This window comes from Varroa destructor, unplaced genomic scaffold (genome assembly GCF_002443255.2).
Source record: "Varroa destructor unplaced genomic scaffold, Vdes_3.0 BEIS01000002.1, whole genome shotgun sequence".
Taxonomy (NCBI): domain Eukaryota; kingdom Metazoa; phylum Arthropoda; class Arachnida; order Mesostigmata; family Varroidae; genus Varroa; species Varroa destructor.
This window is the reverse complement of record NW_019211455.1, coordinates 9805182-9831427: the sequence shown is the minus strand read 5'-3', so window position 1 is coordinate 9831427 and position 26246 is coordinate 9805182. Positions and strand designations below refer to the sequence as shown.

The 26246-nt window shown below is 40.0% G+C and overlaps 1 protein-coding gene across 2 annotated transcripts; it reads left to right on the top strand.

Annotated features, from left to right (window-relative positions):
- Nucleotides 1-57: 57 nt before the first annotated feature.
- Nucleotides 58-26246, top strand: LOC147757340 (uncharacterized). Of its 2 annotated transcripts, none has more exons than XM_086981384.1 (4): nucleotides 58-2469; nucleotides 2598-2706; nucleotides 25192-25474; nucleotides 25610-26246. In XM_086981384.1, exons 1-3 carry the CDS (start codon nucleotides 2399-2401, stop codon nucleotides 25246-25248), a joined length of 237 nt encoding a protein of 78 aa, XP_086837510.1. In that variant the 5' UTR covers nucleotides 58-2398; the 3' UTR covers nucleotides 25249-25474; nucleotides 25610-26246. The 2 variants fall into 2 exon arrangements, with proteins under 2 accessions (XP_086837510.1, XP_086837509.1); XM_086981383.1 differs by lacking the exons at nucleotides 25192-25474; nucleotides 25610-26246 and adding exons at nucleotides 10134-10313; nucleotides 10574-10793.

The window sequence follows — 26246 nt, the reverse complement described above, 5'->3', positions numbered from 1 at the left end:
GAGGTTGCAGTATGCGCAACTGTGGATCTTCATTGTAAGGAGTATTGCTAAAAAACACTTTCATGATCTTCAAGGTGGGTAGAAAATTAAGGTGACAAAAAGCCGAGTTGTAAAATTTAAGTAAATTTCGAAAAACGTTTATGCGAACTCGCCGAACATCCACTATATTATGAAAGAAAGCATTATATTATCATTCGTTGTCACTTAATATGTTTGTTTCTTTGTTTAATCGCACTTTTGGTGCAGTATATGTCGTCACCGGAGCTTGAAGTAGCGATCTTTAGCTTTTTTCACGTAAAAACTTAGGCCAAAATAGTTTAATATTATTGCCTTAACGCTTCACATTCGATATGGCTAGATCTGTAGCTACTAGAGGGTAACCTTCTAGGGCTTTTTGTAATTTCCTATTACCTGAAAGAGTCTCAGTGCTCTATTGCACGCAGATAGTATATACCTTAAAATAAGTCAGGGCATGGTAATTTACTGGATAAGACCAACAAAGAGAACAAGAACCGACATAAATTAACACCTCTACATAATTTTTTATGTGCCTAGGACCAACGCTCAGTCCTAACAGTACTTTGGAGTAATGTGCCCGGTGTCGATTCTACAATAGATCCATTGGCATTGTGCTTGATGATATGCTTCTTGGAGGTTGCCGTTTATCGTAACTTGAGCACAGCTCTACTGAAGCTATGAGTATTACCTGCAGAAAGAAGTTGCTCAGTTGTTCTTTAACTTGGATTTTTTACGGAAATGTTTAATTTTTATTGAATACCTTGGTCAGAATATGAGAATCGTACGGCTCCGACGCTTCAAAGAGGGCGTTAAAATTTATCACTTGGGTACCACTTCCAAATTCTTCTACCCTTTAAAATCGTTAACACGTTTCTATCCAAGGTTTTTAGTATACCTTTATATGTATATAGTTATTATTTATTATGTATATAGTTATACCTTTAATTCAGATGCGCGGCGGAGGTTATTGCCTTATGGTACTTTCTTCGTAACGTAAAAATTGAACTGCGCAACCCTGTTCCTGTGTCAGAGACATTATAATATTATTATGAAGCTATCGACGCTAAAAGGTTTTAGGTCCTAAAGCTCTGTCTAATACTGTTTTTGTTAGCATTTATAACGTGAAGACTTTTGTTACTAATTCGAAAAGCTTTACTTCAATTCATGTTCTCGTTCAAAAAACACCTGTCGTTTTTGTACGAGTAGCCATGTACTTTACTGATAATTACTTTTTCTAGTGGCAGGTTATTACAATTTTTTTTTTGGTACTTTTGTAGGCTGAGTCATTGGTTAGTCATTGATTAGTCTAGATAGTTCTGTATAGTTTTAAAACATGAAAATGTAAAGGAGTATGTTACGTTAGTTTTCATCATGGCTCACTGTTTGTTTTGAGTACAAATTGTCGACTCCTTATATGTAGATTATTGTTTGTGCGTATATGTTAAATATTATTTGTTAATTTTTGCACTTCGTATTTTTTTCAATTACTTCTGCTGTATAGCTTTGTACGCGGCCTACGTCGGGCTCACACCACAGCTTCCACAGTAGTGAAATTAAAATTCAGGACTAAAGTCAAAGATTGGCTATTTCCTTATCATATACGTATTTAAAAGAAGTATCGACGGAGTGTTTAATAAATATGTAGATTAAAAGAAAAAACTGGAACACTTCAGCATGCGGAGAATCAGTCATACAGAACCTTTAGTAACGATAGGACTCTTTGCTACCGTAGAGTCTGGATGGGAGAAGCTCAAAACCATAATGTCCCAACTCTATTACTAGCTAAGACTTAATGAGTTCTTCATATTCTTTGGGTTTTATTTCTCTTAAAAAATCATGACAAAGGTGGAAAAATATCGACGAGTTAGGGAATAGAGGTCTTTCCTACTGAAACCAGCTCGTAAAAGCACAACCTGCCGAAGCCTTAATCACTTTGGAACAGCTTTGAGAGAATACATTCGAAGAAAGGTTCGTATTAGCCAACGAAAGCGATCACTCAAAGGAAATTAAATGTTTAGAATATGGTAATATGGAGCAATAAGCTCATGAGAAAATCGATATGGTTTGAGGAGCGCGCAACGACTTTAACTGTAAGGGTAAAAAGGAATGGAGTCGGGTACATTTGAAGGCAATTGGAGACGGCAGCGTCACTCGAGCGTGAATGCAGGTTGATGAAAAAGACAAAGAAACGAAATGAGGAAGTGCACGTGTCTTCCATTACCACTGTCTTACTACAAGTGGTTTTGTATTTCTGCTAAAATGGTTCGGAGGAAGGGTAAAGCCTGTGCCGTAATACAACCAAAAAACAACCTCTTTATGAAACTGATACGTTAAACAGCTAAGAAAACAACAGACTAAGCTTGCGAACGTCTAATGCGAAATGTCACGCTACCTGCGTCGCAACCCAGCATACAAAAAGCTCGAATATTGCAGGAAATTGTTGCAATACAGGTAAGCGAGATCAACTCTTCTCAGTTGGATTCGTTTGGTTCGCATGACGCATGCTGTTAATATCTGACTGCCTTCGCTGGTCGCTCCGTTGGTGATGTAGGTTTGTTTCATGTGATGCCAATTAACAGATCCGATGAATTTGCCCTTATGAAATCGCTTCTGTTGGAAGCCGAAGCTCTTATATGGCCGAACAATGTCGAAGCAAGCCTGCCGAGCAAGAAGTTAATGCATCAAAAGGTTTTTTTACCATTATTTACTCATTATTTCGGTGATGTCATAGTTATGACTCTATTTCAACTTTAGAGCTGTTTTAAGAAGACATTCTGAACGGGATTAATACATGGGGACATTCTCGGTAAATATTGTCCCCCACAGGAATCCTGGGGATTTATAAGCATAGCTGCTAAGAATAAAAATAGTCCGACGAAAGGCTATTTGTTCTAGCATTGATTTTTAGTGCAGGTCAAACAATCGAAATCACATTCCTGAAGCTATTAAAGCAAGCTGCAAGCTTGAGGATTCTTCCTGGTCAAGAGGTTAGCGCACTGTTGCTGCTCGTAACGAAAGCGCCTTTTATGTCGAAATGCTTCAATAAAGAGCTAGCCAATCGAATATGTTATCGTATGGATACGCAGTTGTATAAAACAGCTCTGTAAAATTTGGCCTGGTTTTGTTATACAGCACGTTTCCTGTGTTGGGTTAATTTTGTGTCGATTTTCGGCAAAACAAATTCTTATACAAAGTATGTCGGAATCGGTAGTATTTTTAAACATCCTAACAAAATCAACCGTATCACAAAAGAAGGTAATCCTCAGCTCTTTACAGGTGCCAGTATTTAGCTAAGAAAAATACCAATGCCAATGACCAATGCCTGAGATTAAGAAGCTTTCTGTTTTGTATCAAGTTTCCTGCTCTGTACAACATCGAAGACGTTCAATCTCGCCTAATGCTAACTTGCGGAGAAAATAAACATACAGATATGGTGAATAGATTTTGGATGACATGTTCTAAAGAAGACGGGATGGACCCGTCTTTAATGGGCGGGTCAAACTTAACAAACTCATCACGTGCGAATACGAGTTCGCTCGTGTCAGAAAGAAAGGCATATAGATACTATAGAGGAAAATATAATGGGGAGTCGGGATGTCGATTAAGCGAAAAAGTAAGTCGACAGGAAAATATCTACAGAGCAATAATGAGGAGGCTCTTTTTTCACACAGATTACGGAGTTATTCCTGTTTGTTGTCGACGGAACTCGAAGTAGCAACTGTTAACCTTTTTTAGCCACAGGCTAAGTCATCCAGGCTATCCACCATGTACTACAGTATTAATGAGCATATTAATAATTTACACGGCGTAATACTAATGAAGCTGTTTTTAGATGCTTCGAATAACGTTTATCGACATGTTCTACACAGCATGTGTAATTTTTAAGAAGTAGATTTTCACGATTAGTATATTTTACACTAATATGTGTCTATCACTGTACTGTTCTTCAAAGAGAAATATAGTAAACTAATTATGAATATAGCAAAGTAATTGAACATGTTGTTTACGTCCCAGAAGGCTAAAAATATATTTCCGGTGGGATATAGGCAAGATTGGCTGTAAGATCTTCATAATCACTTTCAAAAAATCCACCTATTCGGGTCCTAACTGCATATCATGTGACTGAATAGGAAAATATTCTGGCTCCATTAGTTTCTTTTATACCAGTTTGACGAGGTACAGAATATGTAATACTATTGTAATCTGTGTCTTATAAGAAAGCTATATTTGGAAATCAGTCAAATAAGTACTTATAATAGGTTAAAATTGAATTAATCAATTCGCTTGCATAGAATGCATGATGCTCATTTTTACTCCGTATTGAGACTTTACCGCAGGCTAAAAGAAAAGGCACCACAAGCTCCAGGTTTAACTATAGAATAGTTATCAAGTTTATATGAAGGTTTACCTACATTCATATGATAAGTAGGAGTGATGCGCGCACTGCCATTACCCTAAAAATCTAAAATAAGGTGTTGAACTGGTTTAATATTAGGATATGTCTGTATAAATTAGATTATATATACCATTTCTGGTCGAGATTCATAGAAGGCCTGAACTGCCGCGGATTGACTAACCGCTGCAGGTGCGAGGAGGATTTAAAAATTTATAAAAAAAAAACGAGTGAAAGACGATTCACAAAAAAAACATAAAGTCTGATGCTGGGAATAATCGAAAGAGAAACTGTCAAATCTGCAAACCTCTGCAATAATGGGCTTCAGACCTAATTTCGCACCTGCAATTTATCTATATCTGTTTTACCAATCTTCTGCTTGCCTTATGCCTTATAACCGGCAGCCAGATATGTTCGCATAGTATGTGAATATTCGTATTCATTTGCGCTGTGTTTTTTTGAGGAGACATAAGTATCCCGCACAAAAAATGCGTTTTAATTAATTCGAAAAAAAAAACACCGTTTCTCTTATATCTTCCTATATAAGAAATGCACCAATTGGAACATTTTATGATACTAATAAAAATGGCAGTCAGTTTTGCATGTCACCTTCCTTTTAGCTTATTCGTATAAATAAAAAAAAAATCATATCCTTCTACATTTCTTGTAGAAGGAGGCTGTCTGGTTTCAGTCAACTATTTTTTTATTACAATCTTTTCTAAGGCAATTTCAAATAAAACATTGGTGTTGACCCAGATAGGCTGATAATGCCTGCCCATAAGATGCTACTATTACAGAAATGTCAAGATTAAAACGCTGCACGCAGCGGTAGCTCTGAAGTCACTTACAATGGATGTTTTTGTCGAATAAAGAGAGTTTGGGTTTCGAAGCTCTCTGATATTATTATATAGTATTAGAGAGCCTCGAATAATAATATTAATATAGTATCTAACAAACGTTATGTTTTACCGAGTTCTACGTTCTTATAGAAGAGAAAATAGGTTTGTTCCAATTTGAATGAATAAATATTAATCTTTAAATTTATTTGCTAAGGTATTATTCACTTTATGGGTGAACTATTACATAGTATTAATGTAGAATAATAGTAATATAGTTCAATCTTAGAAATTACATTGAACACAAAAGCAACAATGAAACTGAGATGAATTAATTTACAAATTTTTTTTTTGCTGACCGGTCAATCTACTCATATTTTCATTTCATTTTTCATTAACACATATCGTGGGCAATATTTAAAGTGTGGGTGCAAAAAACATTGTGTTATCTGTCCAAATATTGCCATGTAACAAGATCGGCTCTATCTGCCGTGTCAGCCTTGTTACAGTACGACAGACCTCAATCTGAGTCAGGCCAAATATCGAATATCTTATGACGATATTCTTGAATATTGAATTCTACACCTGCGGAACAGTGAACTCGTGTAAAAATTTCCCCGCTGCTCTACATAACTTCTGAAGTAAAAACATAGTTCTGTTTAAAATGACTGGTTATAACTGGGTCGGTAAATAAGGTCAGGCACAAATACCTCGGTCATCGACGGCCCAAAGCGTTAGATGCAAATGTACCAGTAAGTAGATTTTCCAACAACGATTCGATTTTCTCTAGCCGTTCCAGTACCCTTGAAGCATATCTGTTTTGATTCTCTGGTCTTGCCTGGCACAAGTTCATGGAAAATTGCCTGCGAATAAATATTGTCATCTTAACAGGCAGCGACTGTCTCAATAGGATTTAATGGCAGCACAAGAGCCAATGTAGGAAACTGATATCACTGTCGATACTCCATTGTAACAGGGCCTATAGCAGAAAACCGCACGATATATTCCCATTTGTTTTACTGTTTTCATTAGACTGATAATAACCCCATTGCACGCTCAGGTTGCTGTACATATTAAATAAATTAAAAGGGTCGAAGTATTTGTGGAATAAAGCATTTCTTGTAAATCACACCTAAAAAGGTGTTCAAGTCTCAAGTTTTGCTCAGTTTGACTTCAGACTTAACTCTGCTGCTATAGAGGGTCGCTAATTTCGTTATGTAAAACCCACTATCTATTCAAAGGAAAGCAAACAAAGTTGATTAATTTTACTCTATTGCCCTATACACACCTTTGACGATTTGTCGATTTCTTGTGCAATTGAGTGCCGTTAATCTCACTTGAGCTGGTATAGAATTATTCTTTGGATTTCATATTTCCGTCAACCTGCGGGCAAACACGTCTTGGTCTTTTTGAGCACGAGCGCAGTGCTCAACATATCTTTCAGAGCGTGCACATGGCTTTAAAGACACACGAAGTTGTTCAAGAAACGTCTCTCTACCGTTGTCATCAATTCAGTGCAGACTGTCATCCCCGTGCATAATAATACGAGATACCCATACCAATCCATATCGAAGGATTTCGATAGTTTCCAATAAAGGAGACATAAGACTAAGGAAAGCAGCCAAAACCCATAACAATGAAGCTTGAGTTAAAAATGGGGATTACGAAAGATACGATTGCAGGCAAAACAAACTAAGATAAAAATGACGAACTGTTTATTTAATACGCATTCATTTTAAGTGCGATTTTATTACTGATGGTTTCTGCAGCATCACCAGAAAGCCTTCAGCTGTGGTGCTATAAAAACAACTAAAATTATCACTTGGCACAAAAATGTGTAAAGTTACAGTGAATACTACTATATTAATTAATGTAATTTTAACTGTCAGGTAGGTGGATTAATATCAGATTTGTTAGAAGATCGTTACGTTTTTTAGGTGAATTTAAATGTCGCTAACTTTTTGAAAAATAATCCTCTTCAAGCAAAAATATTTAATTGCTTTTCTTCTATCTGTTGAGGAGTCTGTTTGTTTCCTTTTTGAATCCTTTGCCATGTTACATGGAAATAGAAGGGTATATTTCTTCTCAAGCAAGCTTTGTGCTGGAAAGCGGAAGCGAAACTTTCTTCGCTGTTTCTTCGAATTTTTCAGCTCGTCAAAGTCTCGTTGAGCTTAACGCTGTCGAACAGTAAAATCATTTTGCGCCACTCAGCGTCTGTTCAAGGTGTTCTTTGTCAATTATTCGACTTAGTTTAACTAACGACTTGTACCGAGTTCCGGCCTGTATTCACATTTTCACCGCGTTTAAGAAGCTTATAATAAAGAATTACTTTTAGATCCTACGCAGTGCCGTTAGGTGTTCATAAAAATGTGTAATGTAAAAGGTATTTTGCGACTTAATTAATTTTTTAGTTATCGCGCGCTGAAGATCGTCGTAAAATATTTGTTTTTTCCAGTGCTAATCTTATGCAAAAATGACTTCGTTCTCCGATTTTTTGTTCAGCCCAGACAATTTGAATATGTTCAATAAGGCAATGGCACCTTTGTTGGATTCATGTTTAAAACATCTTTCTGCCTTTAGGATCTACCGACCTATGTACAGGCAGAGCAGATCTGTACTTTACATCATCCATGCTTCTGTGGCCGTCCGAAGTGTGCTGTATATTATAAATCAAGATCTCCAGCCTTTCTTTAGGGTTCTTCTTTCCGCTGCCGAATTTCTGCTCATTCATTTCCAATCTGAAGAACGGTCTAGCTTATATTAGCCATACTTTTCCAGTGAGGAATGGCAGCAAAAAGTATCGTGTTGGGTGAATGCTTCCACATATGTGTTATATCTTCGTGGTAGAGATAAGATTGCACGAGTACGACCAAAATATGTACAATGTAACAGGGATAAGGTTTTTCATGCATTCAGTCGGTACTTAAGCCGCACATTTCTACTTAGTACGACAGGCCTCTGCCAGCACGAAGCTAAGTGTTAAACTTAGACCACCTCATGTGTCCTTCAGCATGCAGTGCACCTTCACGGACACGGTAAAAGAAAGCATGGAAAAAGTCTATCATATGAGTGTATGAAATTTCGATCCAAACATAGAAACTAACTATGCAAAGAACAAAGTTTGTCCTTTGTTCTTGTTAAAATCACTAATGCATGTATCTGTTTGGAAATGGTAAGAACGGCGCAATTAATTAAGATGCTTCAGTACAATAGTATCATTATCGTTACTTAATTCGGAATTCGATTAACCTATCAGTACCGTAATGGGGCAAAACTAGTTGACCTACACCTTTTACCTCCGGCCTTTTTCATGGCATCAAGTAATAGCAACAATTTATGAGAAGAACACTGTGAAGTCAAAACATCTACTACAATATATCAGATAGATGCCGTTACTAGAAAACATTGGAGAGTAGCTCTTTGGGGCCGATTTAGGTCCACCGTCGAGGGATCTTGAAGAAAAAAGCTAACATTAGTCAAAATCACTAAAAAATCCTTGCGGGACGGTAATTTGTGAAATGGCGAACGACTCTCCTTCACTTTCATTGATTGTCCATTAGTACATTGAATTAATCGATATGAAGCAAACCAGCAAAAAACGTTTTCGGCCTCTAAGCGGCCTCTAATGTTATCTGCACAGGTGTCTCGGATCATAATGCGAAAGAAATATTTTTTAGTTAGAAATTTTCACGTTATTCAAAAGAAAAGGAACGTGGATACGATTCGATTGAAAAACGTGTTGGTCTCATGGATATTCGAACTTTAAGCGTATATATTTGTCATCTGTCAGTGTTTCAGGATGAGCCAAATTCGTAAAAAACTAGAACACAACACTTCACTGTTGATTAACGCTTATCTCAGAACTAACTTTTTTTTTTTTTTACTAATAATACCTCAATGCAGAAAACAAAATCCTCTGCGTTATAGAGGGCCAGCTGAGAATCAGCTTTTAACCAATTCTTTAAAATCTTAAGAGCTTTCTTTAAAAGCAATGTACTGTTATAGTAAAATTTGGAACCTATTGTAAGTGATGGTTCAAACACACATATACCGTAGAAAGAAATAGCATCCTTGCACAATAGCTGTGTAATGATTAACCAGCTTTCATCGGTCCCTAGTTGTTAGTCTGAAATCAGCAGAGCGGGCTCTGTATTCGCTTAAACTTGTTTTAAGCTACAGAGATTTGAAAACTTGACGACGTCGCGCTTGACTTCGATACATCGACCCAATTCTCTCGATGAACATTACGTGAATTACGATTAATTTCTGTACACGATCATAAGTGTATGTATGTAATACAGGCATTGAATTTACCAGTTATAGCTGGGTTGAAACTTAGGGCACTGCAAGACCAATCTTGGGTATCAATGGTCGACTGCCTTACTGAGGCGGGTCTCTTTCGAACGAAGAAAAAATAAAATGCGACATAAAGATATATATATATATATATATCTTTATTATTATTATATTATTACATGTTATTTTATATATATATATATATAAAATAACATGCTTGTTTCTGGTAATAAACAACAAATTTGTGCGGGCATGCGACCAAGGCACATAAAGCAAAACAAGGGTTCTTAGAGTATTATAAGTCAACGATAGTTCAATAAGCGGATCGCTTACAGTACATTTCATCTCAGTAGATAATATTTTTTTTTAAGATACGTTCGACGATTTCCTCAACTTCCTCACCATAATAATACAAGCATGTAAAATGCTTTGTGCAATGTAACACTTTTTGTACGATGATTTTTCATAAGAACGCTTTCCCACACACAGATTTTGGAAAGTGCGACGCGACTTACTATATTATATAATAGACTTGTTTTTTTCATACAAATATATGTATGTATATGCGATATATAATATCCTCTCGCCAGCGGATCAGTCGCGGGTCTTCAACTGAAAAACCTCGTCATTGCTACAAATTCGGCAACAGCGGTGGGATCGAAGAAAGTATAGATGACCTAGTCCGCCGTTTCGTAAGAGTCTGCAGAAAACTGATGAGGCCGTAGCCTTACTTTTTGACGTAAATCATCCTACCAATGTTAAAGGAGACGGTACGTTTACTGCATATATACAATGACCATTAGAACAGGTAATACAACGTTTAGTGTCGGATCAACATGGCTGGGCGTTAGTACGGTAAAATCTAGAGGTCGTAGTTGGAACGCAGAAATTACGTTACGTTTACGAAATTACGTTTTTCTCTAAAGAAGGTGGCCCACCGAGACTTTCTTTGAACGGAAAAAGATAAGGGATGAGACGCTTTAAGCGTAGAACTCGCTTATGACTATATAGTTTTTCTATCCATTATTAGAGCCTCACTGCGGGGACTGACCGGCTTCGTAAGTGCGCTAATCCAGACCGCCCGGCCTTGTACGCCGGAGGACCGCGACGAGGGACAGCCGATCTGCGTATACGACCGTCGAGTACCAGGCCATCGTATTGTGAATAGTGAATAGTGAATAAGGTACTGTGCTTCGTTCTTATTCGGCCAAAAAAGGTCCGTTGATTCTTCCAGTGTTGTCCGAAGTAGTGGCGACCATCAGGTTACTGAGGCCCACAATTTAAATAAATAAGGTCTTGCATTACCTATAACCTTCTGTAATGTGACGACTACATATCGTGTCTTAGTCCCCAACGTTGAACGACTGCCGGCTTTTGATAGGGTATCAGGTTAGGCAACCTCAGGAGTGTGTACCACTCACCAGGGTGTTGGTCTCCTATGCGTTTCCACCATCAATGAAACCGCCTCAGTTTCGTATAGACAACAGCCTAATTCAGTTTGACCGTGAGCATTTGGTGGGGCTGTTGTGTAAAAAGTTCAAGGTTCTACTCGCGAAGAACGAAGCGGAAGGAAGTTCTCCGTAATGCACCTTCTTGCTCATACATTCAATCTACTTGCAACCAGAACTTCCTATATCCTTAGCCGCAGCGAACCGCGCGGTGTTTACGCTGGCCACATAAGTCTAGACACGTGTTCCTGCTAACTTACGGAAAATCCAGGCTCAAAATAAAGGCGTCCCGCGCAGTAGCGTAGATACACAGCTTTAGTTGCCAGCATTTCGTGCCACATATGCGGGCATATAATATACACTCTGCAGGCGGAACGGAGTGAGAAGCAAGTATGAGTAACTATAAAACAAGAACAGGGTTCGATATCAGGTTCTAAAAAAATATTACGGCACTATGTTTTTAGAACATTTACCGACTCAACTATGTTTCATAAATTTTTTGGGAAGTACTTGATAGCCACTGACAATTTTCAATATTTAAGGTATCTTAATTTTGTGAGCGTTTCAATTTGTACTAATAATAATAATAATAATAATAATCAGTATATTCGCCAACGTTCCTAAAAGCGAATAGCGTAAGTCAGCTTCCATTCTTTTATAGCCAGCCAGTTACTCATCTTGTAATTGCTCAAGGGGCTTCTTTCTGACTGGTTCGACTTCTACCGCAGTCTGATTCAAATCTGCCATGAGCTGTAGGAGCAACCCGGTTAATATCCTAAAGGAAATTTCTTAGCTATCTTTTAGAATTTTCTTGATGCTTTCGAGACAATATGTGCGGGAGATTCGCAACATGAACACTCCAAAAAACAGCAGGTAAGTGTACAACTTTGCGCATTAAAGGTCGTAAGTCTATTTTTTTCTACTAAAATTTTGCCTACTAAATGTTTCAAATTTGGCGGTTCGTGCCGCTGTAAGGCATTCCATCAAGCTGAATTTTAACACACCATGCTATCGCAGGAATTATATTTCTTGAGCTTTTTAAACTAGGCCTAAAGGTACTGTTTAGAATGACTAGTTCCTCGTTACAACGGGAACTACCTAGAATTTCTCCAGAGTGTATCCAAGCCACTTCTCGTTCAAACTTCCCATACGCATATGAAACAAAAACAGAATTCTGTGCTTCCATTTTTTTCATTTGATTAAGCTTATATACGGTTATGGTATCTTGAAATGTCACTTGCCAGTTGATTATTGAGGAGACTCCTATTGAGGGCACAACGGTATTAGTAGAAACTTCATAAATAAAAATGCAGCAGAATACACACCATAACAATTCCATGTGCGAGCATAACGATGAATGGGTTTGCCTGCCGTATTTAGAAACACGTAGCGGTCTAAAAGGGAACGTAGGTATACTTCAATTCATGCTAGGAGCGAGCCGCATGAAGCAATGCCTCACGGCTCAAGTACCGAATATCAAACTCGAAAAACCCTTGATATTATTATTATTAATGGTATAATATTATGCATTAGTAGTATTTTAGGTTAAATTCTCCACAACGCGTTGTAGATATTTTCAGTGCAACCTCGGAAAGAAGATTGTACCAAATTGTTAGTTCTGTTCCGGTCTGTGCGCTCAATTTATTCTAACCTGGCAGCCTATCCATTGTTAGCTCATACGACTGCGAGTTCCTAGAACAAAAGTAACCTGCGAGTAAAAGCGAGACCACTGAGAATTGGATGCACAATATAGAGGCTTATGTCGGCTGAAATAGTTCACGATTTGAAAGAAACACAACGTTTTTAGGATAATGAAACATAAAACGCGAGTTGAACCCTGAGCCGGAAAATTCAAGATTAATTAATGATGCAACTGCTGAGATTCGAAAAAACTGTAACGGCATGCGCCTGTCAAACACGTCAGCGTGAGTGAAAAGGCCAAACGTAGGACTTCTACGCGTTTGCTTTGGATCTTTAATACTGTCCAATGTAAAAGCACATTTGTTAGGTGTTCCGATTCGGGCAGCTTAGCTACTTTCCGCTTGGTTTATTTTCTTCACCGATATGATCACAATATCCGAATCAACGAAGGGGCTATACGGTTCTCACCCTTTTCACCTCTCGCCTCGTCCTATTTCTCCGGCCGTCTCTAACGCTGCCAAGCTAGAATCATTCGCACATGCAAGTATAAAGCGGGCCGCTATCCCCTAATTTGGTCTGTTGTGCTGTGTTCAGCTAAGACCAATATCATCACCTGCCGCCGTCTGGCCCCACTCGCAATTTCTGTTTGCCATCTAGTTACTCGGCCGACTTCTTTCAGTCGTGAACTTATTGAATCTTCCCGTCTTACAAATACGCAGCACAAACACTCCCTCGACCCCCTTCCGCGGGTTTTGTTTCTTTTGCTTCACGAATTTTCCTTTCTCCACTTGATGGCAAAATACCGCGGCCGAATGCATGGGCGCCCCTCCATCTAAACAAGTTTCTGCTTTCTGTGTCCAAACATCCGCCGGGGTACGACACGCTGTCTGATACGGTGACACCGACAATAGTCTCCCGTCTCTTTCCTTTTTTATGTGTAGAAATACGTACGAACTATTGCTACTAGTTGTCCGTTACTGTACGTTTTCAGGGAGGAGTATTGAAAGGGCTGCGGAGAAATATCTAGTACCACTGCTATACGCCACTGATATTAGTTGCAAGGCTAGCCAGCCTGGTTCCCAATGGGGTACTTGGACTGCAGGCAGTGCAAGGCCGTTAATAGGCCCAACTGATGCAGCGGCTGTGTTGCACTGTTTACTTTTCCTGGTGTTAACTCGTAGAAACACTGCTCTCCGTACGTATATTTTATCGTTATTATTTTACGCGTCAGTCTGCAACGAAGGCTTTTGTTCTTAACTGGTCAATGTTGAACATGTATCGGTTGAAAAGCCTTTTTATACTGAACTGCTCACACGTTAGATGTAAGATATTGTTTATGTCTATCGCAATGAACCTCGTATCAATGTGATTGTTATTCGATTAATATTATTCTTTGTGGACATCGGATATGTTTGCGTATAAGTATCATTTCAATAACATGGAGCATTCAACTTAGTTTATAATAGACTAAGCCATCTTGTTACTAATCTATAAAACGCGCATAGAATCCGTAGAAAAAGGATTTTACTAATTATCGTCATCTAAGCGCTTAGACTGCTCTGCTTCAAAGGTAAACAACGGTAAACTAATAGGACTTCAATAGCACCGTTTCAGACTCAAGTTCACACACTAAGAATTTAAGGTCACCCGCGAATAGGCCGCCTATGTCAATTTACCGATACCTACTACTATGTACAATACAAACATCTTTTTTGTTAGCAAAAGAGAAAACTAGTTTAGATGGCCATTGTCGCCTGCAGCACAGCTGAACGTACGATGACGAGTGTCTATAGATTTCGGTGCAACAGCTTACCGTCTAAGCTGTTCCGCTGAACTCCGTACAATGTGAGCCCAGTATGAGCTTGTGTAAAAGACGAGTTGCGAGGCCTGTTGTATATGTCAACCTGAATTCGTTACCCTGTTGCGTATAAATCAATGCAGTTTTGGTAGAGGCGATAAAGTCAATCTCACTAAGGGTCGTGGATACTAATAACGATTGCAATGTAATCCGTGTGCATTCATTGCATACAAGAGCTCGGCAAGTCTGTAATGAGTTTTCTGCGGTGGATTAGATCTAGCTCCATACGTTAATCTAATCTAGTGAATTATTAGAGAGACGACATCGATTTAACGTTTGACAGGGGAGTACGAGCTGGTGGAGACATTTTGATTTGACAGTTTGTGATGGCTGCACTGACTACCGTCATCGATCGCTGCCATTGCTCGCCTCTTCTTTCTCGGTGGGTCCGTTTACTAAAACAGAACTACGGCGTGAAGCTAGTAAGAGTAAACTTTGCAAAAAGTGAAAAATATTAATGAAAAGACATTCAATCAAGCACCGTTCGCCCCGCACCGTTTCGAAGTCCCGCTCAGTCGTATCGTATGGTCACTCCATTCGGACAGTATCTACTCTTGTTGTTACTATTAAGTGACCGCTATAATCGACCTCGAAAACGGGACAATACGCAGAACTAGTAAGCCTAAGGCTTATTCTACTATGCATTATATATTTTTAATATTTTATGTATATAACAAGGTTCTCCGGAAAACTTGGATATCTTTTTGTTTGCGTAAAGTAAAACTGAAATAGTTTGGTATACATTAGATGTATTCCCTGTTGTTGTTCACACGTTAAGGGCGTCTCCCTAACAGGTATTCGGTAGCTGTATATTCGAGATTTGTATTGTCATACCTAATCTTGTTATCGTGGGTGGTTTGAAAATCGACAATGGGATACACTACGTTACCACGCGCGCTTAAATTTGAAGAACATAGGTATATATAGACCGTCGTTCGATTCAGGTCCTGATCAAGGTATGGTGATGTCGGGGCGCGCTGTCGTCGAGTAATCACATCGCATCGTGGCTTTTTAGGACGTTATGATGCAGCGTCGGTTATTTTCCTAAAGCAATATCTCATCATAACGATTACTCTTGATGTCCATTGCGAGAGTCAGCATTACCCCGCGTCCGAATCTGTGTGGGGCTCCCACTGAAATGGCTTTGTTCCCTATTCGATGTCATTTTCGCACCTAGTCATTCGTCTTGCTGGTACCAACTGGCCATACCTCGCCCATGGCGGCGGTGTATTCTAGACAGGGCTTTTTTCCAGTAGTAACTGCGCAAATTATCTTCAAAGCACGTACGTGTTTTCATCTGCCCTGAGCAGATTTTTGAAATTCATTTTTTGCTTTTCTTCCTTAAATTCAGTGTTTCCTTGTTTCAAATGTATTACTCCTGTACCGATAAGTGCTCTATCTATGGTCTATGGTAATCAGAAGTCTCCATGGTCACAGAAACACGTCCTTCTATTGGAGTTTATGTGGTATAGTCACTTCCCTTGTGGTTTTCGACATTTCCATCTCCGTTTTTAGAATGTTTGCACTGATAACGAGTAATTGCTTTGCCGAGAGTATTTTGCTCAGTGTTTTCACCGACCTCCTATGGACACTGTCAGTGCTTGCACCTTCACGAGAAAAATCATACAGATGCATCCGCCTTTAAGTTCCTTTTTTCTGGTGCACACTCAATCTGTGTATAGTTGTACATAGCCAAAGACTTAATGTAGAATTTTCTGACTAACCATGGAAGAAGCTGTTCGAATCTCTTGGCTAGCTAAATAGCTTCAGACAGTTTGCTTTGATGTGGGTTTAGATCGTATGATTGCAATTCTATACTTTTTTGTAATTAACGAATGCCTATAGACAGGTTTTAAGATATAGAGCCAGCCTAGTGGAAGACCAGTGTTTACAAAAATTGACAGAGCCCTGGTCTAAGATCAGTACCAAGGCATGTTGTGCCTATATCGTCAAACGTGTTCGGCTGTCTAAATCATTCTATTTAACTTGTTCGTTAACGTCGTGCGTGGTAATTAGACAACTTAACAGCATGACGTCTAGTACGTTCTCCAAACGTTTGCCCTCGTAGCGAAAAACTAACACTATGTCAACTGCTCTTTTCTGGCAAACGAGCTGTTCAACTATCGGCGCCATATCCTCATAGTTCACTATCCATTCACTTCTTCTAATTGTGAAGTTTTTCTTGGTTTAGCCGGTGCAATTTTTAAAGGGTTTTGTAAAACGAAAAAATAATCTCTGAAAAATACTGTTATAAATGATAAAGGCAACCCGCCAAAGATCTTACTGATTATTTGCAACTAAGATAGTTAGCTATCTTAAACGGCAAAGTTTAAGAAATCAATGCAGCCGGTGTTAATAACTCGGGACCCATAATTTAGGTCAAACGAATTATATATTACGCGAAAATGATAATACAATAATATCCATAAAAGGTCGTTACGCTAGATAGCGTACTTTTTTTAATAACCCCGACTTATGCTGCACCAAGTGAGTTCCCCAAGGTAGATCATTCGGAGGTTTTATAAACAGTACTTACGTAACACAGTATGCAAGGCTGCTGGCATAAATAGAGCAATATTTCAAGTAGTGTTTTATTTTTTTTAACAAAGTTGTTCATTGTACCTTATCAATTATCAAGTAGTATGATAATTTTACAATACAGGTGAACTTTCTGTGGTAGTTCTATTGTTCTTATTTTACATACTGTGTGCGACGGTCGTCTAGATATTTTCCTCGCCGTTCCACAAAAAAATCAAACGCATTTTCTTCTTTATTCTTAATCGTTAAAATCTTTTTATTTTATTATATTTACCTATTAACACAAGATACCCCTGTGAGCCTAAGAGGCGATTGAGATCACCTATGCCCTGTATTTATTTTCAGTTTTTTATGTTGAGGTTAAGCCAGATATTTTATAGTCTGCGATTATATATGCTCTACACGCTTTATGGGTTAATCGAATAATATTATTGATACAAGCGATTAAATCAAAAGCAATGTAGAAGTTTTATGTCCAAAACACCCGCTGACATAAATGCTAAATATACATCGGGTGGAAAAACGTTATATAGTTTATATAATATTATTTCAATGAGTTGCAGAAGTCAATTTGTAGTTATAAGAAGAATAAACTGAAACTATAGTTGCAACAATTATGTACCTGTAGAGAGGGACGGGCGGGCCTTAAAAGGCACCATGTGGATTAATTTCGAATGTTGAAACAGGAAACGCTCATTATCATGAAAATATTAGTAATAACGCAGCCATGCCATTTACAAGACAGTATATCTGTTAGTACGTTAAATGACGCAACATGCTAAAATCCATTGGCGCTGCTAGAGTCGAAAACCACCTCCATTTAGGGGGGTACCTGATCCTTTTATGCGGTGATATATTTCATACGGTCTGCCTTCCTGTACAGCTGAATATACCTGGAATGACTGAGGTGTAACGGAACGACTGACTTAACACCGTCAGTGTCCATCCTCGGTGTCCGCTCATATAATGTCAGCTTAAATGGCAGACATGCATGTCAGGACACCCGTCCAATTCGTGGATCATTCATTCTCTACTGAAATTAACACCAGCTTACGCTTTCCTTTTAAACCCCTCCGTTACGACTCGGCCAGCGAGTTATTGCGCGTTATTCGTTCTTGACCCTCCTCGACCGAGTCACCTTGACGCCATCAAATCCCTAGAGAAACATTAATTTTTAACGTTTGGCACTTGCGTTTAGAGAGGTTTTCCTTTTGGCATAACTGTCGACCTCCCGCAAAGCATACCCTCTTTTGCTAGCAAATTCACTTTAGTGTTTTTTGTTTCCGGTCAACAAATCTTTGTTTCGATTGCCCTCAACCGTTTCGTCTGTTTAATAGCGTTCGAGTGGTGCTCGCTTTCTTCTGACAATCTTTTTGTACGGTTTCCTTGTCTACCTTCAAGAGTTCAAACAAAAAAAAAAAGCATAATCTATTACGGGCTTCGTTCTATAGTGTTGATATCATTTCTTTTTAATACCATATTCGTGTTCGCGGCCTTTGTACGCGGCATCTGCCGTTTTTGCTCACTAGAACCCCCTGCTGTTCCCCCTCATTGCATTGCCTCCTCGCCTATATGTTAGCTATCTGTGGAATTCGCCAGTATGACGCAATCCTGTGCGACTCTATCACCCTTCATCTTATATTCTCGAACTAAATGTATGCTTTTCATTTCTGATCATAGGGTTATCTTTTTCGCTAAAAATTAATGTGTGGAATCCCTTAGACGGGGCGAAAGTTCGACTGAGCCAGCAGAACAGAAACCGAAATCAGCCCGTTCGGTGTTTAACGCTTGAAACTGTTAAATACCCCAAGCCAAGTGTTAGTCTATTGTAACGCAAATTTTTTTTCCTTTCGCTTTGTCAAATGAGAACGATACCGGCGACGTGGACGACTCCAATGATGACACTGCAGCATAATTAAACTGGTATAGAGAAAATGGTCTGAGTGTGGTTTTGCTGTGTCGGCAAACACAGCAGTGGTATCCGTCCTGGCCTCACCATACCACCCGTATGGCCATAGTGTTCTCGACTCCATTCTTCTTAGCAAAAACTTCGACGATCTTCTAACGAGTGAAGACGATGACAACAACAGCAGTGGCAGCAGCAACGACTCGAGGGAGCAATTTGGCGCCGATAAATCTCCTGAGTTAATTTGGTAGTGGGCGAGCAAAGCGGGGTGGTAGGAGGCGAACGCGTATCCGTCAGTTTTCATGAGAGAGGAATGATCGCACAGTCCCCCATAGCCGTCAACCGCTGTAGGAGTGAGGAAAGCTGGCAGCATTTGGAGTAGGTATTTTATCCCTGGCTGACGCTTTTGTGGCCGTTAGCAATAAACGGAATTTAGCAGATGTGCGACTGTCCCAGCGATGGCGATTTCCCTTAATAAAAGAGATACAAGCACGTTATGCTCAACCAACAAGTTTCGTTTCATCTGTGCTATAGTCCTTCTCTACCTTTCCACACATTTCCCCCTTGCTTCCTCGTTTTCTATGACTTTTTGTCTTTCTTCGCAGCCTTCATCTACTACCCCCTATGAATGATCCTAGTTTCTCCTCACCCTGCGTTCGCCCCTCGACGAACGTTCGCCCCCTCAACGAGCGTCCCCCCCCTCCCTTCCCGACGACCAACAACAGCCGTTTTTCTCATCCGCCATTCCGTAGCTCGTTTCACCCATCGTCAGTGGGATCTGCCGACCCAGTTAGACGGTACGACGTGGCCGTCATGTCTGCGTTGGTGGCACGTGAAACGGACGCGGCTTCCTCGGCCGCTTGGATGGTTCTTTGGCCGTATCCAAACCGTGTGAGTCAGGCAAAGGCTCAGCGGCAAAAGCAGGAGACCAAAGTCTGTGTCCAGAGGCTCTGCTACGGACCACCGCTGTTATGAACAGACGGGCAAAAATAGAAGCTAAGTGTGTAACTGATGTCGTCGCTATCATCTTGTTGCAGACAGCCGTTTTTCGCGACGGGGACTTCTCTACTTCATAGTACTACCTATATATTAGGCGTCGCCAGGCGTGTACGCGTCGACAATCGTACTAAGTACAAACAGACAGATTCGCCGATTCGTATAAAAATAAAATGACGGGAAAAGCGAAAAAAAGAACAACAAACGGCGTAGGGTTTCGACAACAGCTGCTGTAGAGGTGATGGTTCTGCTTATTAACCTGCTGGTTTTGGGGAACTATAGAGGACCGATGATTTTTCAAATTCATCGGAAACATCGATAGTACAACCTCAATAAATGTATATATATATATATATATATGTACATATTATATGCGAAGCAATCAAGTAGTCATATAGCATTTTAAGTCTAAGTATACTTGTCTAAATATCTCGGTTTTTCTGGAAAAATGTCAGTTTTTTGTTTGAATGAGTATTAGGCATTTCTCTTCTAAACAACATTAAGCAATACTAATACGTGACTTCGGATAAAAACAAATTGTTTTTGCCTCTTAGTACTTCCTGAACCTAGCCGTTTCACCTCGGAAAACTACGCCTCCATAAAGCACTACAGGGTCTAATATGAGCACCTTTCTGTATTATATATATATATAAATATCTCATCATATATATACAAATATCTCAACTTCAGCAGTCATCAAGGAACAGTTAGGGTTTTGGCTACATTTAATAGTCACTTTGTTTTCATACAAAGTTAATTAGTTTATTACAATACATTTATTTTTTTCAGTAATGACCGGCAAAACAAAAACTTAAGGTCCGAAAAGAAAACAGGAGAAGACGGTGAGAAAAGCTAATGTTTAATGTCCTAGAATGACTTATTGGGGCTTGGCGAAGCTAGAGTAGAACGTCGTCTTACAATTCGTTCATTATGAAAAAAGGTTCCGTATCCGTTTGTGCCCGGAATACTTATATATTATTGAAACGTTTCTCTAAAAAGTGTTCAACAATGTCTGACTAGACAGATCTGAACGAATGACATCCTGATCAACATTTGACCAATACATTTAGATGCTGTAAAGTACTGGTCTGTCCTCAACTTTTCCCATGCTAAATGGCTCTTTAAGGGGTGAGTCCTGAAATCCGCCGGCCAGACAGACAGACGGATAGGTAGATAAAGCATGGCGAAACCATTCGTTTTTTACCGCTTCTCTAAACTAGCTCAGTACTTTTGCTAACATCACTTTTTCTGCTTCACCGTTCCTGCTTCTTATTCTTTTCACCCCATTTTTCCCCGTTTGTACCTTTAAGCGCGCCAGTAGTAGCTGGAAGTGGTACAGGGGCACATAACCTGAACTGCTGTTTTCTGGACACGGACTCATCAGAACTTTGATCTAACGTTTTACTCTGGCAAACTGTAGACGACCGGAACAGTGGTACGACAGGCGTAGCCAGTCAGGATATCGATTGAATAGAGGGTCGAATGGCGCTTGTGCTAGTTCAGGACTCATCGTGATGCTGCCGCCAATGGTAAAGGAACATAGGTAAATAGGTTGAAGATTGGGCGATACAAGGAGGAAATTGAAACATGCAGCCTTTTGGGACCTACCATGAAAGCGGGCAAGCAGCCAGCTCTTCCCGCAGCAAATCACTTGACGAACGATAGCAGCGGTCACAGAGTTAGTAACCCCGAGGACACCCACTCCGTGCCTTCGATGCCTCCATCTCTATGACGGTACCCTTGTGTAAAAGACAAGGACAGCTTGGCCCTTCGCTGCTTCAACCTTTGTCTCCACTGGGACCAATGGTTAGCGACATACACTGGAAAAATAGGAAAGGAAAAAGAAACGAGTAGGTGATTGGGCGTACTGGAAAAGCTGTGCCAGCAGGGAAAAATGGTTCTTCCCTTCGGTGGCTTGTCGGCTACCCAACGGATGCTCTTGCTTTACTCCACAGCATAGTCAAAGGGAAAACGGATAAGGGAATGATAGTTCTACAAGTGCCTCTCCAGGTACACATGTACAACTAATGATCTTCGAATGGTTGCTTTCTTCTATTTTTTATTACACAACTACATATATATATATATATCTGTTACCGAGTGTGTGTGTGTGTTTTCCGATGCGTCTCTGATGCCAATGTATCAGAATAAAGGTTCTAGTAAATAAGCATCTTTAAAATAATCAATTTTAAATAAGATAGGTCGGCCAGATCACTGGCTTACATAGAGGATGAAACACAGCTGAGACAACTGTAATTTCTAGCTCGAATGCTACTATTTCATAGAATCGGAATCTTCCAAAAAATTAGAACAGTCGAGTTGCACATCGGGAGAATAAAAACATTAATTAATAGATGAAAAATAAAACTTTTTCACGTTATTTATATTCATAGGTATATCGAAGTATTTGTTTATAAACAATACAATACATATCCAACCAATATACATGAAAATCGTAAAAATATCGTTTATTTTGTGACCTATTTTTTGGGTCGATCTCATCATCATCATTATCGTCACCATCACCAGTAAGCTTGCCACCATTTTCCCACCAATAATGGCAATAGCGTCCACTTACGCAAAAAACCCTCTACGACAGATTATATGATTACCACGAAAAAGGACAACCACCACTCGTATAAAGCTGGGCAGGCAACTATCATATATATACGACAAAGTTGCTCCTTCTGACGTTCATCTTCTTTTTACATATAACTACTAATAGAGCTGCTAGTTCGATCTGTCGTATTTGATAAGTAGAGTCGTAAGGCTGACTTGAATCGCTAGTGTCTCCACGATTTCTTGCTATGCCACTCGGCAATCTTTGTGGACAACTGCTGGAAGGGTCGACGGAACGAAGAGTAACATCACCCACGGCATCGCGACCACCTGTAACCTCAGCCCAGGAAGCAGCGTCCTCTGAATGAATCGTTTTTCCAAGCAGAACAAACATCTTCGAGTCGACTCTGCCTGAAGGGTGATGGATCCAGCTACGACTGCCGCACTTATAGAAGACGTAATAACCCGAACAAACCAAAATGGAACGCTCCGGCTGCAGTTGGATATCCCTTTGAACAACGGGTTGACTCGTAGACTGGCACTGAACCGCAACAACAACAACAAAAGTATCCGAACACACGTGCCAAGACATCACGAGGAGCGGCAACGCTGCAAGCGGTATTGGCCGCAGCGAGAACCCTCTACTTCCTCGTATCGTCTCAACGGTGCACAGGCCTTTCTTCGTTCGAAATGATAGCCTTCTCGTGAATGCTACTACTGTCATTTTCCTTTATGCAGTGTTGCTGCACTTGCACGAATAGGCAGGCGAGCAAGCGAGATTAACTAGATCCGCAGGTTGAGCACTCCCCTACCGATGTCGGTATCTTGAAACAGACAAAGGAACCGACCGATCACAGCAGGCCGCAGTTACAGCGTTTTGGTTGACTTGCCACTTGGGCAGCGCCACGGTCGCCCGATGGCTAAAATCATTCAGCAGCTGCTAAGCAAAGCAGATGGTAGATGGACTAGCAAACGGGGCAAACCAGCTACGAAAGAAAACCAATCACAACCATTGTTCCGGCTTGTGCCTTCGTAACATAGGTACTATCTCCTCCGAAGCGCTTATGTACTTTGACAGGCGTCTACTTCAACAGATACGCCGTCGCTCAACACGTGCGTCCGTGACTCGAGGACATCCTTCGAAAAATCGTCGTTCCGGGCCGTTAGGGCGCAAACTCATATCCTTCCTGACAAAGCCTGCACATCGCCTGAACCTCAATGCCACCTGGCATGGTAGCCTATTGCAGTAGATGTTGGTCTAAAACGATCGTCTCACTATGGACAATCGTGCACGACGAACCATCACGATATGAAGCGTGTAATAGCAGTATCGTCAGAGATCCACTGTGGCATATGGATGCAGCTGATTCGCTCCCCTTTCAACCTGTTGATGGAAACGGCTAAAACAGTAATAAAAAATGCTTCCTGCGGATGGAAACAGTGACATATTGGGACCATTTGATTTATAAAAACTGAAAAATTGCGTGAGTTTTTTTTTATAATAAGAACAAAGGTTAGGTGGTTCCCCCTTGGGTCTATATATGTTAAAGCGGACCTCATTTAACTCACAGATACGTAGGCTGTCTTTTCTATTAATTTCATCTGTTTGCAATGTTCATATGTTTGTCATATAAAGAGTTCTATATCAGACACTACATGATTAAATGTTTCGACATTACGTTATGTACCTAAGCTGTTAGTTATTGCTTCGGGCGACAGCCTCCGAGGACTAAATAAGGTCCACGCCAAGTTACGAACCTAAACTACCACGTACCTTTAAGTTTCATAAGCAACCACGTTAGTGCTGCACCATCACGGGGTCGAAGACTCACGTAGTTCATTTTTATTTTTGTTTTTTGTCATATTTTCCTTTGCTTTTATGTATAAATTGTATTTGTGCTCAACCTTCATCGCTAAATACAGCTTAAAAATATCATTTTCGAGAATTTATTACAGTTGTTTCACCTAAGACGTCTGACGTTGATAAGGTAAAATTGATTCCTTTAAGCAGTGTCTGCTAACTACGCTGGTTGAATGCTTTAACGGAGAACCCGATCTAGGATTTCATTTGTTAAATGTTTCTCTTGGCGTTAAAGCCATTTGTTTGTTTTTTAGGAGATGTTCGTAGCTGGAGTTACGATTCCGGAATAGTACAATAACAGTAGCCAACAGTCAGAATGTATTTTAAATATTTTGTATGAATTCTCTAAACAGCATTGGTATTATTATCTAGCTGCTTTTGTCGTACTATCTGACTGTGGTAATTTCGACTATATTAACTGTGCAATATGTTACTACACATTTCCAATATACTAGATCTCACAACATCTACTGGGGCGCGGGGAACAGCGGGCTGCGATTATTTTATTTCTTTCTTTCCTTTTTTCGGTACCCCACTCGGCTTTTGTCTCTCTCTCTCTCTCTCTCTCTCTCTCTCTCTGTTTATCATATAAATCGCGCATCTACTCTTGCTACAAGAAATGACATCATTTACATTTCCAATACAGCGTCCTTACCCAAGCTGCTACCCTGCATCGTGCTTCCGTCGCACATACGATCTGTCGCTTCCTGCTGGTCCTGTTGCTGCTATTGCTGTTGATACGCGTACCAAATAGCAAGTAGCACTTAGGACGACAGAACAGTATATGCGTAGATCCAGCAAGGTCTAATAGTCAAGTATTGATGGACTGTTCCCTGTTTAGCGTACGAACGAGCACCCGGAGAAGTCGAATTCTTCTATATCGTCACCGATGAAGTGAGCTTCTTCCCGCCTGCAAACAGGCGGTCGCCTTCTGACTCCGCCGGCGAGCACGACGATGACTACGGAACAGAGATGTGACGGAATTGTGTCTCTAGATTGCGCCGAGACATAGTTTGGCTGCAACCCTGTATTCGCTCGTCCGCCCAAACCCACCACTGTGATAATACGAAGCAGGCAAACAAACCAACAAAGAAGATGTACAAGTTATTTTTCGACAGTTCTTTGTAAGCAATCTTATGTCCGATATCTTGCTAGCAGTTGCATGCGATACATAGTTCGTCATACAATTTGTGGCTAATATCTATGCACGCACTTAGGCATGAGGTATAGATATACAACTGTAACTATTATGTATACAGCGTCGTCTCGATGCGGAGCCAGCGGCTATCTGTAACTGCGGGAGCCACAACTGCTACGCGTCTTTGCACGCTGTTGGGCCTGGTGTGCGGTCACCATCGACTCAGCCTTAACTCATCGCCGACAAGTTCTAGCAAGTAGCGCTATCCGTCTATTCGAAGCTCGGTAGAACGACATTTCCATGCACAGCCTGCGCATATCAAGATAAATCAGGTAGCGTTGCCACTCTCACGGTGTTGCTCCACCTTTACCTTACTATATAACACAAAAGTAGACTCATGTGGACCCCAAATACACAAAAAAGTCTTACCTAGGACGGCGCGCCCTATGGCTGAGATGTACACATAGCCCATGAGGCGTTTCTACGCGTATATTTAAAGCTTTCTTGTAACCTCCCGAGCAAACTAGAAAAGGCGGATTCGAAACTTGCAAGTGAACTAATATGGAACAATTCAATACCTCGATAAAGTATCTTTTTCCTGCAGCCGCTGCTGCCTCCAAGAAACTTTAAATTTCCTCTAACTATACCATTAGTATTATTATTATTATTATTTAGAATGACCTTGCTATCAGCAACCGATTTCTAACATAAGGGTCGCGTTTTTAATTCGTCAATAAAACCATTTTTTATGTTTCTTA